At 37.2% G+C, this 18,255-nt stretch overlaps 1 protein-coding gene across 1 annotated transcript in view; it reads right to left on the reverse strand.

Annotated features, from left to right (window-relative positions):
* Positions 1 to 18,255, reverse strand: part of SUSD1 (sushi domain containing 1) — a 56,839-nt gene that overhangs the window by 20,978 nt on the left and 17,606 nt on the right. The window contains exons 9-12 of the mRNA XM_026866496.1: positions 9,708 to 9,802; positions 8,003 to 8,192; positions 6,904 to 6,998; positions 5,575 to 5,761 (exon numbers count right to left, since the gene is read on the reverse strand). Of these exons, the coding sequence (XP_026722297.1) occupies positions 5,575 to 5,761; positions 6,904 to 6,998; positions 8,003 to 8,192; positions 9,708 to 9,802 (567 nt within the window). The remainder of the gene's footprint in view (positions 1 to 5,574; positions 5,762 to 6,903; positions 6,999 to 8,002; positions 8,193 to 9,707; positions 9,803 to 18,255) is intronic.

The raw sequence follows: 18,255 nt of genomic DNA on the forward strand, positions 1-18,255 counted from the left end.
GCTCTCGTGAGACCTCCCCTGCAGTGCTGTGTCCAGCTCTGGGGCCCCCAGCATAGGAAAGACATGGACCTGCTGAGTGGGTCCAGCAGTCTTCCAGTGTTTAAAGGGGGCTACGGGAAAGATGGGGAGGGACTCTCTACCATGGGCTGTAGGGATAGGACGAGGGGCAGTGGTTTTAACCTGAAAGAGGGTAGATTCAGACCAGATAGAAGGATGAATTTTTTTACGAAGGCAGTGGTGAAACACCGGAACAGGTTGCCCACAGAGGTGGTAGATGCCCCATCCCTGGAAACGTTCAAGGTCAGGTTGGACGGGGCTCAGAGCAACTTGATCTAGGTGAAGATGTCCCTGCTTATTGCAGGGGGTCAGACTAGATGACCTTAATGTTTCCTTCCAACCCAAATCATTCTGTGATTCTATAGCTGTATCTTAGAAATGGAAATACTACCAGGATATATGTATGACCTTTTCATTTATAAATTCATAGCTGAAAAGTTATTACAATCTATAGTCCTCTCCATTGTAGCCTAATCTGATATTGTTTGCTTCCATTTTGCATGTCACTCATTTTATTTCAGGCTAATTACACTAACAAGTTGAGAACAACGTAAAGGCTTGTCCTGGTTCAGCTAGGATAGGGTTAAGTTTCCCGTGTTGGTGGAAGGGATCTCCAGCCGGGTTATTCATACCATGCTGAGGTCAGGTCCCGCGGCAGTGCGGGAACTTTCCCTTGCGGCTTTGGTCGTGGGGAGCACGCGCGGCGGGCTGGCTGTGTTCACCGTGGGATTTCGCTGTATATCTTTTGTCTTGTTTACTGTTATTACTGTTTATTGCTGTTATTATTGCTATTGTTGTTGTTCAAATTGTTTATTACACTGTTGTATGAAATCTTTCCTTATTTCAAGCCCGGGGTTTGTGCCTCACTTCCAACCCTCACCAGCTGAGGGTGGGGGAGGGACAACGGCAATGTGGTCTCCGGTCCCAGCAGGGCCTAAACCACCACAGCCTTATGCACAAACTTCACTATAAATTTGTAAAGGGCTACCTGAAGCAACCCTAAAGAACACCCACTTCACATGGGTGGAAAAGACTGAAAAAGCAAAGAATTTTGTTCAGCATGTAAAGCACTGGCTATAAAGCATAGACTGTGCCCTCCACATCAGATGCTTTGTAAACAGTATGATAGAGGTGATCAGAATGAGCGTGACTTCACAAATATTTATCAAAAAAATTCTTGCTGTGAAGGAGATCAGAAAAATAATGGAGAATTGGAGTTCACGTGAACTTAAAATATCATACGTTTGAACAGCCTCTGCATAAAAATACAAAATGCATTCATGAACATATGTATAAAAGTGTTTACAGGACTGGCAGCTAAGTTCCTCCCTACATTAAAAAAAAAAAAAAAAGAAATCATACTCAGATTATAATCAGTCCCCTCTCTCCATTACATAAATCAGAAGCTCCCTTGTTTGAAATACTCATGCTCTGAAGCTGCACACAGTAATGTACTGTGTATCTGGAAGTGTATGATGTGCTGTCAGAGTAAGAGCTGTCAGATCACCACATCTTTGACAGTCTTCCACTTCCTCATTGGAAAGTAATTTGGTTTTTTGCTCCTTTTCCAGACCTTAAAGAGGCCCATTTATGAAAGAATGAATCTACATCATACAACAAAGCAGCGCAATAATATATCTTCTATGTGTGTGACTACATCTGTGGGTGGGCAAACAAGCTGGACATCACAACCTGATCTGTAATGTAGTATATTTTTCATATACCAAGATGAAAGTACAGGTCTCTAGAAGATTATACTTAGTATGTAATGGAATTAATTCTTTTAATTCAAGTCACTTTCTAGACTCCCTGCGTGTGGCCTACTTTCTGACTAACATGTACATACGAAGAGAGAGAAGGTAAACACACAAGAATGTGGCCTGCAGGTATATCCTGGACTAAAAAAAAAAAAGAATAGCAGCTGAGAAACACAGGAACTACTGCAACTGCCTGATGTACACAGACAGGCTTGCAGTCAAACCTACCCAAACCCACTGGAAAATGCATGTGCAAATATGGAAGAAATGGCAGCATGTGTGAACAGTAAACATAGAACAAACTCAAAATATACCTTGATTATAGCAAAAAAATCAAGAGGAAGAAGAGTAATGAGAAATAATCATTGACTCTTATATGAATTATTTTACAGGAAGGAAATGTAATCCAAGCAAATGTAATTCAAACACAAAAATCTATTTCTAACATCCAGAAAATTTTCTGTTTCGTAAGCACGATGTCTCAGGTCACAGTGGTCTGCTCTAAACTAAAAATAACTAGCTAGACACTGTAAATAAGGAGACACTCATGAACTTCCCAAAGACCAGAACTTTGTCACTTTTTGACCCTATCTCAGAGCAAAGCTTGCAAACAGATTCAAATATCAATAGCATTGTAACATGACTCAACTGAAAAAGTTACTCTTAATTAGGATATTAGAAATGAAAGCAAAAGCATTAGCTCTTTATAATACTGTTTTTCAAACATTTGAAAATGGTTACAACATTCAGCCTTCTTAGATTCATATGTGAAAGCAGATGATGAAATTAAGAACAATGACTGGTCTGAGCATGCCTTAATAAATGATCTTCAAAAAGGAAAATTAATAGAGCCATATGTAAGGAGTGTAATCCCAACAGAAATAATGAATGAGAAAGTACACCCACAACACACTCCTTTCCTTCCTTGGAAACAAGACATGAACTCCCTTCCTGCTTAAAATACAATCTTGATAACATCTTTTTACAACCACAACATAATCACTGCCTAATCATTTTTCATAATTGAATCAATTTCCTATCTCAAGTAGACAAGTGTTGAGAGCTTGTCTAAAATAAGCTAAGTAGACATAAAAGTCTGTGCAAGATGCCTGTTACTGGAAGTAAGAAAGGAGCAGAATTTCAAGGATCCATGAAGCATTTGCTAGACTATATTTACCATCCACTAGATGATGGGCAAATCCAGCTTTGTGCTCAGCATGGAACTATTTTTAAAGGATGCTACTTGCCAGGGATGAAAGCAGGCTTTTAAGTCCCAAGTTCTTGTTTGGTTTTGGTTTTTTGTGGTTTTTTTTTTTGTTTGTTTGTTTGTTTGTGTTTTTTTTTTTTTTCTTTAGAAATACTATGGTTATAATATATCCTCATTCATGAGATATACAGGTATAGATATTCAGGATATAGGAGTAGCTTTCCTAATAGGCATTTACAAATCTTTCTGTTTTTGAAAAAAGACCCAAACGTTGCTAGCATTTACATGCTTATTGTATTCTGCAACAACCTTTAAGAATTTACAAAGATTACTATCCTTGTCAGGAAATCAAGTCTGTTAGGCAGTGTTCATTAAATCTTCTGGGACATGTCTCTTCACAGTTGTTGAAACTCCACAGTTAAGATCCCCTGAACTCTCAAAAGGTAGGAGGTAAAAGTCAGGGAGATACAGTATCTGGATTTGCCCCCAGCTGGGAAAACAGACAAACTGACTGTGCATTTGTTCAAGAATACCATATGAAACCTTAAGCAACAAATCGAGACCACCTCCAGTACATTAACAGTAAAACACTTTTGTAAGTCAGCTTCCTTCAAGCCTTTGTGCTTAGGGCATACTTTGCATTTATACAGTACTATTTAGGCAGAAAAACCACCAAAGCCAAAAAACACTTTTCAGACTTAAGCTGGCAGATACATTGAGATCATTCCATGCATGATAGAAACACAGCTGTCTGGTTTAACAACGTATATAATTACAAAATAACTGGACAAATGAAGAAGCGAATTATACATCTACTCTAAAATAGAAATAGCTTTTATATAAATTAGGTTACTTGTACAGATAATGCAATTCCTGAAACATAAAGCATAGAAGTCAAAGGGGCACTGCCAGAAGAATTATTTTAACTGTACCCTTTTCATCTTAGATAAGCTGAAATAGCAACAAATTGAACATTGTATTTAAATCTTATTATTTGATGAGATATGCAGCATGATCACTGTTGGCTTTTTAATTTTCACTGAATTTCAACCAAAAGGACCTACTTTTATTTTTTGGCTTCCATTGAAAAAGCACAATATGAAGTGTTTGCATGGCAAGTTTTGGATGAAGATTCCTAATGACAGAACAACACCTACCTTTTATGGCTCACTGAAAAAAGTAGTGGCTTGTGCAGCAGGATCTTTTTTTGCAAAATGGAAATGACCTAACTTTTACATTAAGACCTTTTCCTGGGGCTATGCATGTGCATTTGTTAAGCACTAACTCAGTGAAGAGGAAAACATGCCAGCTGCCCAGGCACAAATACCACTTCACACAGCACCTGCTGCAAAGTGTTCTCTAGAGCACTGCTGAGTAAGTGACCTGATGCAATCCTGCAGAGTTTAGGGAATACCATAGGATGACAGAGTGAAGTGCTGTGCCTTTACTCTGAATATGTATTCAAAAATTACCTCAGCGAACCAAATTCTGAGCAGCTTACTAGTTTTTACAAAGCTACATGAACTCAAGGTTGTTGCCTTTGACTGACAGCTAGGAAACTTCTGAAAATAAGTTATCAAATCATTACTGCAATTTAATTTTAAAAAGCCCAACAAACAAACAACAGGTCACTGTATATCCTAAGCAGTACCTTTAGGAAACAAGAGATGTTTTGCTTTTAATGAACCTTAGAAACCTTAGATTTACTACAAAAAATATTGCAATACTATGCATATTAAAACCACCACAAATCCCTAGTGCTTCCTAAGCAGTCAGAAGAGAACTGGTCCCATCTAGTGGCTGAAAAGAGTTTTACATACTCAGAGATCTATCACGGTTTTCTACCTATTCCAATTTGTGGCCCCAATACCAGTACAAACACTGCACTCCACAGTGGAACAGTAATAATGGGATGGTGAAAAACTGTTCTAAACAAAAAAAAAATGACAGATGTTTTTCATCACAGCGTTTTAGTTCCATTTGTCAATCTTGCTAAATAGTGTTGAGACTCTTCCTACAGAACCTCACTTGCTCAAATGACTTTTATGTTTCATAGTCCACCAACTAGAGATGAAGGTATCTATCTGAGGTAATTGCAGGACTGTCTACTTTGGATCCTTGCAGACTTTAGTGATATCTGTTGTCACAAATACCCATATGAAGTGCAGTTGTGCTATTATCTCAACTTCACAGTGGAGTGAACTTAAATGCAAAAAAAAAGATTTAGCCTCCAACAGCGCAGAGAATTTAACCCAGGTCCCCTAGATACCAATCTTGTGTCTAACCCACCAAGCTGTCTTTTCCCTGCTGTGCCAAAATAACACTTCACACACACACACACACACCCCCACACACCCCCCCCCTTTCTCTCCCGCTTCTGTTGCTGAACTGTCAACCTTATGAAATCTGTGAAAACAATGAACAATTTTGAGCAAGGAAAGAGCACTTTGACAACTCATCATACAACACTGAGATCAACAACACTGTTTTACTTGAGCCTCTTGCACCTAATAGGTGCTTTTGTAAATACATAAAATAAATGTCAGGACCTACCTGCGATTTGTGTTGTCATGGAAACGAGCAGTGAAAAATTCAAAGCTACCATCGATATATTAACAGAGTAATTGGTGCCTGGCTGCAAATCAAAACAAACTTCTGGAGCCTGCTTGTGTGTAGTAAGGTTGAAGGTCATTTCATGAAAGAATTCCTTCTGATACCAACGCTGGCCTTGAACATGAAACTGTAACCAAACAATCATGGCATGGAAATTGCTATGTTTTAATATATCGTTTGCATTCAGTCATGTCATGCTCTAAATTACAAGAAATAGCAGAAAAACATATCACTGCATTCAGAATGCCATAAATTTTGGTACTGACAGTTATTTAAATTCAAGTGCTTCCAAAATTTGACAGGAATTGCAGTCCCTCTTGATAAGGTCTGACACTGTCCTAAATCTTTCACTTCTCCTAGTATATCTTTTTTTTTTTATTAGTACTGTGATTTCCCCTAAGTCTTCATTTCCTGCTAACATATAGGCTTCCATCAGTAGTGCACTTCATTGTAGTATACCCTCATGGTGCAAAGTGATGAGTTATAAAAACAAGCTCACACCAACACCTCTCTGGTTTGACTCTGAAGATCAAGTCAAAAGCAAGTCATTTTGACCTATGTCAAAATGCCAAGTACCCTCCAAGATCTGCCTACAGACAGCTATGCTACCAGGCAGATTAACAGACCCATGGGGGTTTGTGTTTCTGTTGGATTGTCTGTTTTATTGTTTTTATTGTATATGTCCCAAATGACTGTGAAGTTATTAACTTAAGGCCTCCCCTGATCATTCCTCTGGTAATGAAAACTAAAATTTGCTGTATTTTAAATCATGTGCTAATTTTCCTTCAAACAGATCTATGCCTGTAGATAATCTCTGAGCACCTCTTAACACACAGAGATTTGAGACAACAGCAGGTGGTCAAGGGTCCTGGCAGAGACAGTTCATGTAGCAATGCCCTGCTGGGATGGGTGTATCACATGACAGAGAGGACTGATTCTGTGGAATTGGAACAAAGTTGTCTGAAGACTGAACTGACAAAGTTGAAAGTACACATAGGGAAGGCAAAATAGAATAGAACAGGGGAAAAAAGAAGCAAGAAACAGGAAACTGCAAAAGAGCATGGCGGTTTCTTTTTCTTTTTCTTTTTTTTTTTTTTTTTTTTTTTTTTTTTTTTGAAGGTTGCTATTACTCCCTGTTTTTTTATGAGACATTATTAGAATGAGGAACATAGCTAGCAGTGAGTGTTTGAAAAATTACAGGGTTTTTTTTTTCACACAGGTAATTGATATAAATTGTTTCTTAGTTTCAAAATACAGATTGTCACTTACTGAGTATCTGTCTTCCACATCAGCTCCTCTTACATTTCGCCACCATTTCAGGCAGGTATCATTAAAAATTAATACATTATTGAAAGCTTCCTTTACTGTAGAGACAATAAAAAAAAGGGAACAATTTATTACAAAAATTTCACCTTCAACTTTATTGAATATGAGTAGCTGAAAATTAAAAAAAAAAAAAAAAAAGTTTTAATTTTAATTCTCTTCTGAGAAGGAGGTAGAAATCTCATTTCTCTTTGAATGAACAAACCCAGTAAATAAAGCATGAACATTTGCCAGAGGAAAATGGCTTTCAGAAAAATTCAAGCCAACTATTTGGAAAATCAAGATTGGAATTACTTGTCCAGAGCTAGGGAGTTTATAATGACAGAAAGATCCAGGGGTTCAAACCTTCTCATGGAAATGAAGTTATCATAGAACAATCTGTCACAGTTGATGACCTTTAGGAAAAAGCACATGGGAACAAGCATTTTTGTGGATTCCAAAGGCAATTATTTTTCAAGGTCTGTCTCTTCAGCATTAGTATGTCAGAAGGCAACTTTAAAGTTTCCATGACTAAGATTCTAGAGAAACCTGCTGTTAGAACATGCCTTCTCTACAATTATTGAAAAACTTCCATAACACTGCTCATCCTAGACATAGTAACATTATCTATAGTGCTCAGTCCTTCAGATTTATCACACAGTTCTGCAACAAGGAATTCTCCCACAAGCAGAGGATAAGTTTTCAAGGCAAGGAATGGAAAACAGTAAGCACTGTACCGCAGACAGAAATTCTGGCATGTAGCCAGGAATGCCACTGCACCAATTCTGCCTCAGCCAAAGGACTAATCCTGAAGAAGCAAGTTTGCCAAATCTTTCTGAAGAGCAGTTACTGCATTGCTCTGCTCATAGATTCAATTGCCACAGTGATCAGAGCAAAAAACCTCTTGCAGAAAAAGATGCTGATGGTGGCTACATGTGTGCAGCCAGCATGAAGAATGATAGAGTCTAGGAGACAGCCTGTTATCCTGACGGCTAGATGTGAAACAGTGAGCTCTGCAGCACAGTAAGTTCTTCTATAAGCACAGAAAATACAAAACACAACCTACCCTTTGTTTGAACTGCTACTGTAACTGAGACAGTGATGTTTGTGGAAGAGATGGTAGTAATATTCACCACGTAGTTACTGCCAGATTTGAGATCTAAACACACCTTTGGATTATCTTCACTTGTGGTGATGTTAAATATCAGATCTTCTGAGAACTTCTTCTCATCCAATCTTTGGCCCAGTATGTGAAACTATTAAAGGTTTAACAAAAATGATGGTGCAATTGGTTGTGGCTCTCCAAAATTCAGAATATTAGTTCAATTAAGCCTTGAGAACCTAGGATTACATCTGTTTTAGAATACCAGCTCAATCAAAAAAAAAAAAAAAGGCTTGTGACTAACTGCTTTGGTGCAACAAGACAGTTTAATAAATTAGATCTTTAATTTATTCTGGCTGTAAAAATTACAAATAATTTTTCATATATTTCTAGAACAAATAGAAGGAATCTATAACATGGACACTACAAACACCTTCAACACAAATAGTAAGCTGTAAGTAAATATTCTTTCTTGTTTACAGCACACAGATGAAAACTACATCTGCTTGCTATTTTCCTCTAGTTTTTCCCTCTTACCATACAGAAGCAGTAGTAAGACTGAATGTTGAACAGCTGTAAAAGACAAGCTTCTCTAAGACCATGCCAGTGCAGAGGAAAAGAAATCTGTTGTTGAGCTCAAGGCAGTCCAGAATGTGTTCTGAACTTCACTTCATTCAACTTATACCTACATCATTTTCAGTTTTGACTATTCTGGTGTGTCTTGCAGATAGCTGAATTCAGGCAAAATGTGAACAAAGTGCATTACACAGCTTGCCAGTTACCATTGAAAAGCAGTTTTTGAACTGTTAGGGTAATTGGAAACTTGTTTCTTCCATCTCAGCAGTGCTGAATAAAAGCAATCAAACTAAAAATACATTGGTTTATAAGACAGGTTGCTTTCCAAAACTATGACTCAACTTTGACTATTTTCCACATTAACCTACTCATCCTGTAGATCCTAAATAATCCCCTTTTACTTTTTTCTCTATTTGTACACACTTTAAAAAAACAACCTTTCTTTGGATGTTGTCATGCTCAAAATATGGGAATTCTTATGCTGTTTTGGCTTTCAATAACACTTACTGAACTACTTGTTTCTGAGAATTTACATCTTAACAGTTATGTTTATATGTTTTTATGTTAAAAAAAGTAGTTACCAAGGTTGTTTTCAATTTCCAAGAAAAACAGTTCTAAAATGTTCAAAGATAAGGTGGTTGAATCTCTTAAGCAAGGCACAGTATATCAATATATATTGCATTTCTGAAATAGTTGCATCCAGTATCTGCAAGTGTAACGCTGTTTACTTGAAACTGCATCACAGATAGGGACAGAGCCCAAGTTTTGCAGTGACTTCTATGTCAATGTGACTTTGAGCTCTACAACAGAATTCCCATAAAACATATACTTGTGGTGAAACAGTTCTTATAGTTTCAAGCAGATGTTTAGGTGATTTACTGGAATGCGATCCCAAGAGCTTTTCAGTTTTCTACTTAACTTTAGGACAGGGATTTGTTTCTAAATCCAGCCACATTTAGATTTTTAAACAGTTCACTGGGAAGAGCAAGACAAATTACAGACAAACAAAACCCACAAACCAAATCTTCACTGCTGATTCATCAGAACTGACCAAAAAAAAACCTACTCCCAATCTCAAATACTGTCCACTTACTATGTACATTGCTTGCACTTGCAGTCTTCCAGTTTTCCTTTGCCACTTCACACATGTTTCATTGAATATGGACAGATTACTGAGTAATTCCTCCTCTGTGAGCAAAAACACAAACACAAAATGAAAACAGTTACTATTTCTCATGCAGATCTTAATATGTTTGGAGAAAATGTTTATTTCTTCTGTTTTCTCTGGTTTTGTTTTGTTGGATTTTTTTGGTTTTGGGTGGGTTTTTTTTTTTTGTTTTGTTTTTTGTTTTTTTTTCAAATGGGAAAAATAAAACAAGATAGGCAGAAGCTAGGTAGTAAGTTTTCCCCTAACTGTGTGGGTTCTTAAAATTAAAATACAAAGCTAACTGAAGAAGCATGTTCTGAGCTAATGACTGAAGTCCTTAAACACACAGCCAGCACTTTGAAAACTACTATGACTAATGAAAATAAATACTTAGCTAAGCTTGCATTTTGATGTAGACAATTTTAATGCTAATGACTTTACAAATCTTGAAGAGGACATCAAAACTACATTACAGCTTCCTGACAGCAAAGAAACAAGTTCATTAACCCCACCAGACAGATGATATGTTCCTGTATATAAAAGCATACATATACAACAGCACTGTTTCTTAGACAAGGATCTTCAGTCTAGATAAAGACTAAAATCTTTCATACCAGGTGACCAATCCAGGCAGAAGAGCCACTGAGAAGACATTTTTCTCTGCTTTGCACATTTCTCCTAGTCTGAATACACTGAACTTGTACTGTGTAGAGGTCAAAGTCTTTCATGAAAGTGTTCTTACAAAAGTATGACACCACCAAAAATGAAGGGCAATCAACAATTGCTCCAATAAACAATTGCTGCAATTCCACTAATTCTGCATTTTCCTTGAACTTGGGTGCCAGCATCTGGATCTCATAACATGCGATGGTCTGTCTTTTAAAGAATGAGCCACACACAAATCAACCTGAAGACTTTGTAGACCATTGGATCTCATGGACTAGAAGTCTCATTAAACTGCAATTAAAGTCAAGAAGATTGAAAAGATCTGTCTGTAAGAAAAAGAGGCTACCAATAAACCAAAAAAACCCCACAGAAAATAATGCTTTTCTGAATACAACAACCTGCGTTAAAAATGTTTTACAAAAGCTTCTGTGTTAGATTGGAAAAGAGCTTTTTTATAGCTGAATGAATGTTTTGGTTCATTATTTGTTTGGGTTGCTTTTTAAAAGTTGTTAACTTTTAAAAACTAAATAATAACTAAATAATAAATAATTAAAAAACTAACAACTAAATAATAACTAAATAATAACTAAATAATATATATTTAAAAACTAATAACTAATAACTAAATAAAAACAAAATAATAAATAATTTAAAACTAATAACTAATAATAACGAAATTATAAATAATTTTAAAACTAATAACTAATTAATGAATAATTTTAAAACTAAATAATAACTAAAATTAAAGAACACAGGCTTTTCAGAACAAACACTAGATTAAAAGAATGAAGCCCACAGAACTAAGAATGTAAGGAGTACAGTTCTAGCAACCAGAGACACATCACTCAACTGTGTTAATTCACACACTTCTAAAAGTTGGCTTATGCCTCAAAGAAAAAGCACAGCCAGGAAGATCAAGTCACCTGTTCTTTTTTTAGGTAGTTCTCTCACTGCTGCCATCAGAAACAGAGCAGTTGCCTTCACATAACAAGATAATCAAGTACCCTCCCAGAGCTAAGATCAAAGTGCCTTCTGGTCACAACTCAGATTGACATTGACCATATTTGCTCCTCTTCTTTCTTTCACCAGCTGTCAGTCATTCCTTTGTCCTACTACCATATTTTCCTATTACATCCATTATATCACCAAGGTCATATAAATCCAAGATCATAGAGATTCTAAGCTGAAAAGCCCTTACTATAGCTGCTGAAAAAAATGAAGAGAATTTACAGGGCAGCCTTGGTAGATACTTCAGAAATATTGACACAATAGTCAAAGTAATGCTCTGCTGTAAAAGCTCAGGGCACTCTTCCTCCATATGTAAACTTCATTACCATTTCACAGGGGTTCCCTGGTAGCACATGGACATGAAGTTGTCACTGAAATAAATGAATGCATCAATAGTCTCTAAAATCCCTGTGTGTAGGTGGTTATTTAGAACTAAAGTGTAACTGTTTATGCATTTTGCAGCACTTTTACCTTTCCTTTTTGATTAAAACTGTCATAATACCATTTTCTAATGATAACTCCCTCTTCACATATTCAACAGATGCCACACTCATTAGACCAGTTTATCTCCCAACTAGTTTTAATTCCCCCATTCCAAATCGTGGTTAAATATGGAAATGCTGTTGAAAGTTTCCTTTTCTACAGGACAGAAGAAAAAGATTAATCTGCTTGTCCTCTAAAACAAAATTCCTTACAAATGGCCGTGTGATTAGCTGTATTTAAGTGCTGCATACCATTACTGTTTTCTGTTTCACAGTAATGTCTAGAAACTCCACAGTATTAAGACTTCTGTACCAACACAGAGCAAAAGGGCATGTTCAGTTAAATCAGATACACTTTTATTAAAAGACTGGGTGGCAAAAATCACTTATTAGAGCACAGCCAGAGGGACAATGTTTGCATATCCGTGAGATCTGAATTAAAATGTGTACCAAGAAAGAAGAAAAATCCATGTGATCTCTAAGACTGCTCCATAAGAAAATCAGGCACATGATTCATACTAAGTAAAAAAAATAAAGCAAAATAAAGCAGCAAACAACAAAAAAAAGGAATATGCCAGCTATTCAGGCAAGGAAAGAAATCTTACACAGTGGCCTCCTTTGAAGAAAGAAGGCAGAACTAGTAGCACTTTTTTCTGTAACCATATCAATTTTTCTGTCATGCTTTCTGAACTTTCAGAAGGACGAGGCCACCGTGCAATTATAGTACAGCCAAAGAAGAGTTTGCACTTCTCAAAAGTTTCCACTCTAAATGGGTAGGAGTGAAAGAGGTCAAAAAGCTGTAACACACATAGAATAAACACCACCACAAAGTCCTGGACTTTCTGAGGAAACTGTTTTTCTGGGTTATTTTACTGATTACATGTTCTTTGTTTGGATAACCAAATGTACAGTAAGTCCTTGATTTAACATGAATCCCAGTAGCATAAGCACAGTGTTCAAATAACAGCATAAAGATATCTCTGAAAAAAAAACTATTCTCATACTCCTAGAGGGAAATATGCTCCCTTGACAGATCAGTTCTGTAAAAACTAACAGTGCCAGTGACTTCCAGAGCCTGGGAAGTTACATGCTTTCCTCAATGTGAGGTTTTAGCAGACTGTGGCATCCAGGTCTTGAACACATCTGATTTTGATCAACAGCTTTCACTCAGACTCAGAAATGAGACGGGAGAAGTGAAGACTCTCAATTTCCCCATACCTCAGCACTAGAAATACAACTTCTTGAATAACCGAGAAGGCCACTGGATGCCGCTGCTGCTCCAATGACCTCCAAGTTACCCTCACAATCTCCTTCCCATCCCAAGGGAAAGTGCCTTAGAAACAACATGCAAATGCCTGGAGACCAGAGCAGAAGTGTGGAAGAAGATCCTGGAGGAGACAAATCTGAGAGAGGGTAGAGATATGCAAATAGCACCTGGCTGTTAGCAGCCAGGAAAGACAGCTGCTGGTAAACAGAACACAAACGGGAAAACGCAAAAAGCAAGCGGCTTCAACAGCACCTGTGAGCATTGGCGGGGCAGGGGAAGATCACGTTAAGAAAGCCAGAGAGATTAATTCTAAGAAGCAAAACAGGGACTGAAGATTAAAAGCTCTGCTAGGAAGGTCAGCATCTCTTTGAGTGTGTAGGAAAATCTTCACAGTAATTACAGCTAGTGCATAAATGCCTGTACTGTCATGCTCTTCTGCCTTAACCCTGTGCTGTGAGGATCAACCTTATTCCTTTGTTTATCAGCCTCTGCAAGTTCATGTCCCAGTACTCAGTCTTACTATTTCCTGATTCAGAAAAAAGATGTAACACGGAGAACTTTATGTCTAAACAGTAATTAACACCATATGACTTTGACTTACATAATTCACTAGTCCTCAGTTGAAAGAGAGCTTGACTACTACTGACCTTAGCTCAAGATACATCTTATCAGGGAAGTATTTTTGAACTTGCATGAAAAAATGCTATTTATCATAAAGCAGACAGAACCAGCTCTGATCTGACACCTCATCTTCTGCAAGTAGCTAAAAAGCGCAGCCACACATGCAAACTCACTTACAGAGCTCCTCCTACCAGCCCCTACACATACATGCAATTTAGAGAAATAAATCCAAATATTAGCGCTTTTTTTTTTTTTTTTTTTTTTTCCTGTTAAATTCTGTGAAAACTGTCAATGGTGCAGCAGATGCCATCTGCTACAAACATGCACCACACATTCAGACACAGAAATCAAATGAGATCAAACATTTCAAAGAGAACTTCTGCTCAGACTGTTTCAAGGCACCTGTCCCATAGCAAACTGGCAAACTCCTCTTGCACAGTAGCTTTCACTAGCATATATGGATTTTTTTTGCAAATACGTATATTCAGTATTTACACCTTTTAGGGTGGTGTAAGTTTCTATGAGTTTTTCACATTTTTAATAACATACTTACTTCCAGTTTAACTAGCATTGCAAAATTTCAGTAGATTTTCACCTTCAGCCCCAAACTTTACACAGAAGAAATGCACAAAGAAACACCAAAGCTGAAGGTAGAGACAGTCATGCAGGAACAAGCAGATAGCTAAAGATTTATTACTTCCTTTGGTCTAAAAATGTTACCAGAAGACAATCAGGAACAGAGTAATTCATGTATTTGAAGCAGACTGGCAAAAGCTAGGAGATGCAGTTGTGAGCATACTTAGAAAGGGAAGATGTATCTATCAATCAAGGGTGTCTGACTAGATGGGATTAGGTGGCCTGGGATTAGAAATGCACAGTCTACTCCCCCTCTGAAAGAGGTTCCTAAAACAGGTATTTGCCATCACAAACTAGATAATTATTAATTCAGCTTCAAACAAACAGAAGCCTAAATAGCCCTGAAAAAATCTACTTTTGTTTTTTGTTTGTCCCTGGGTTGCATCACTTTGATCTAAGGAGTAGTACCTCTCACAACACAGACTCCACCTGTTTTTGTTCTTCCACACAATTAAGGAAATTACCAGACTACTAGATGTCTGGATTTAACATATGAAATTAGGCCTTTACAAGAACTCAAGCCAATCAGATCCTCTTCACTGATGACTATAATTATCCTAATTTTTTGGTGGGGTTCTTATTCCTATAGAATTATGGGGTTTGAACCGATGCCCACAGATGTGAGTGAGACCTTTTCTATTAAAATCATAACTGCTGATATAAATTATTTACACATGGCTGGAAATGAAAATTAGGAGAGTGACATCCCATTCACTCTAGTGTGGAAATTACTGACACTGCCACCACAGAAACATTCCAGCTGCCTTTCTGTATCATCTCTTATTGTATAAGTGAGGATGTAAAAACTGACATCTCAGAGAATTCTAGCTAGAGGGAAAATCAGTCACTGAGAATAGGGAAAAGGCACAGGAGAAGAAGGGAAAATGAAAGCAAAGGTAAAGCAATGGATTAAAAAGGAACTAGACCCTCTCAGTTGCATGAAAATTATCTTTGATACAGGTTTACAGTTAAATGACACTTGAAGGATGATCCTGCTCTGTTTATTTCAGATTGGATTCAGATTTCACTTTTGTTTTTTTTCCCAAGTGTTGGTTTTTGTTTCTTTTTGTTTTTGTTTTTGTTTTTTTTTACATTATGAAAGTATTCTTTTCCTCTTCTGCATGTTTTAAAGTGCACAGTGTGGACAATCTGCTATGCCTTCTCTAGATGGATTCATCAAACTGCTCTTCCTTCTAAACCCTTCAAATCTCTGAAGCAAGTATCTGCCATCCTTTTCAGCCATTAAGATTTTCAGTGCTGGTGTACAACATCCATTTTCTCAGAAATGGCTCACCAACTAACACTACCATAATACCCAAGTTTCATATGGATTTTTCAACAAAATCTCCAAAGATCAAGACACGCATCTGAACTCTGTTTGTGGATGGGGAGTCACAACACAGAAAAATGAAGCATTCTGAAGCAGAAAATTAACCTTTAGTAAAAGATGGACAGTTCACATTGCATTTAGGAAGAGGTAATATAAAAAAGAGCATGCACACAAAAGGTTATGACAGAGAAGCTCCAAGCTCAGGATCAGATGGAAAGTGTACTGGTCTGAAGAATCATTTTTTTCCCTATTTGAGTTCTAGGTTCACAATACGTTGGGACTGGATCATCTTTTCCTCTATACACCATGCATGCGAAGCCTACAATCTGCTGACAAACCTCACCACCTAACACTACTTTGGAAGGTTCTTACAACTAACCAACATAATTGCTGTGCTGTCAGACTCAGCATTAAAGGGACACAGAGCTACAACAGCTATTTCCCATTGCCTGCTTTACCAATTATACATGTCACCTTTCCATGCAGGTCAGATTCACTCCCTCCTCCAGCCTTCTTACATATCCATGGATTTTTTTCCCACCCATGTGCAGCAGTTGCTTCTTTTGGAAGGACAGTATTTCACTTAACCAATCAGAAAATACTTTAATAAATGCATTTCTAATAATATAGTGAATAGTGGTACTGGAGACATTTAAATACTGAGAAGTTATTCTTTAATGCAGACTTGTATCTTCTTTTCCTTGGGTAAAAGTAAGAAAATTGGACAAACTGTTTGACTTTAAGACACCATATTGTTGCTACCCACATCAACAGATGCTAAACACACTGAATACTAACAACTTCCAATGAAAACAGACATAGATAAGGATTTTTCTAGAGAAGCAGTTTTCTAGGATCAAAATAATGAGCAGCAGCCAATGCAGCCTATGTGCTTACAGCTGGGACTAGAGTCAATTGTTACAGAAAGGCTACATCAGATTCTGTCAAAAAGCTGTCCATGACAATGATATTTCTAGAACTTGGGAAATTGGAAAAAGCTTGATGAATAGTAGAAGGGAGGACTCTGCAAACAGGATGAAGAGAGCTGCAGTTGGTAAAACATCCCTAACAATTGCCCAATTCGCATAGAAAAGTGTATCAGACACTGCCCCTTTTGAGCATGAACTGGCCCTCTCATAACTGTGAAAAAAATGGGAAAAAGTACCAAAAAAGTTTTAGAGCTGCATATGGAATTAAGAGCAAGGCAACTCCATAAACCTCTATTCACCATAATTCATCTTAAGTTTCCCTGGATGCCCAAGAAGTAAGTTTTCAAAAGTTAAGCTGTCTGTATGTGAGTGTAGGTGTGTACCTGCACACACATAGATGCTCTACGCATATTACAAAGGGAAAAGATTTGACTTCAACACCTATGTGACCCTTTGCTATCAAACATTTATATCCAAGCTCAGTGAAAAATGAAACAAACTCATGTACACATTTTCATTTCAGACATCCTCCAGTTCCTCTCCCTGGCCTTCTCTAAATTATACTCTTCATGGACTTGGTAACAGTTTATGTTATACATTGCACACTGTGTTGTTTGCAAGTGCAGATTTAGGAACAAGCATCTCAGCCAAGGCACAAATCATCTTTTTTCTGACCTTCTTACAGCCATGATAAATTTTTAAAAAATCCACACCTTATGCATGGAATCCACTCAAAGAGAAAAACATGAGTGGGAAGGCTTCATTTTATACTTTTCACTTTCATAAAAAAAAAAAAAAAAAAAAGCAACTGAGTCTTATGTTACCTTATGTCCCATTTTGAGCCCATACCCAGCACAACCTCTGTCAATAAGATAAATATTACTATCAAAAAAGTTCAGGTTGACAATTTCTCCTCTGAAACTCACAACAGGAAAACCAAACTTGTTTCAGCCTATCTTGTATTTCACCACTGCAGGCTGTAGTGCTTTACAGCCAATGCCCTTCCCTGAAACAAACTGAAACACTATTCCCACAAGGAGATCTTGTTTTCACTCTGAAAAAACCTTCCCAGATTTACCATGAAATCCTACCAGAGCTCAGTACAATGTGTGCCTGGAATAACACCATACCATTTCTGAAATGAAGATAAATGAAACCACGCATTCCCACTCTGCAGGGGAAAAATAAGTTCTTCCAGGACAAGCTGCACAGGATGTCGAGACTCACACATTGAGCATACTGGACAGCAGGTATTTAATTGCCAGCATGTTCTCTGCACTTCAGTCTCATGAGTTTATGTATACAAATCAAAGGTTGGGAAAGGAAGACTGTAATCAAGCTGACTATTGCCAGACTTCACTGCTGATGGCTTAATCCAATCAACATCTCTCAGTAAAATTAACTTTGTTGAGAAATTTTTTCACATTTAAACCAGCTACTATTAAATGTACTTCTACATATACACATACACACACATTTATTATATACCCCAACAGAAAATGCAAATAAAGGGCATTCCATAGAAATAACTGACTAAAAAATAAAGAAGTTGTTA

The sequence above is a fragment of the Athene cunicularia genome (genome assembly GCF_003259725.1).
Source record: "Athene cunicularia isolate RWA chromosome Z unlocalized genomic scaffold, athCun1 chrZ_part3, whole genome shotgun sequence".
NCBI lineage: Eukaryota > Metazoa > Chordata > Aves > Strigiformes > Strigidae > Athene > Athene cunicularia.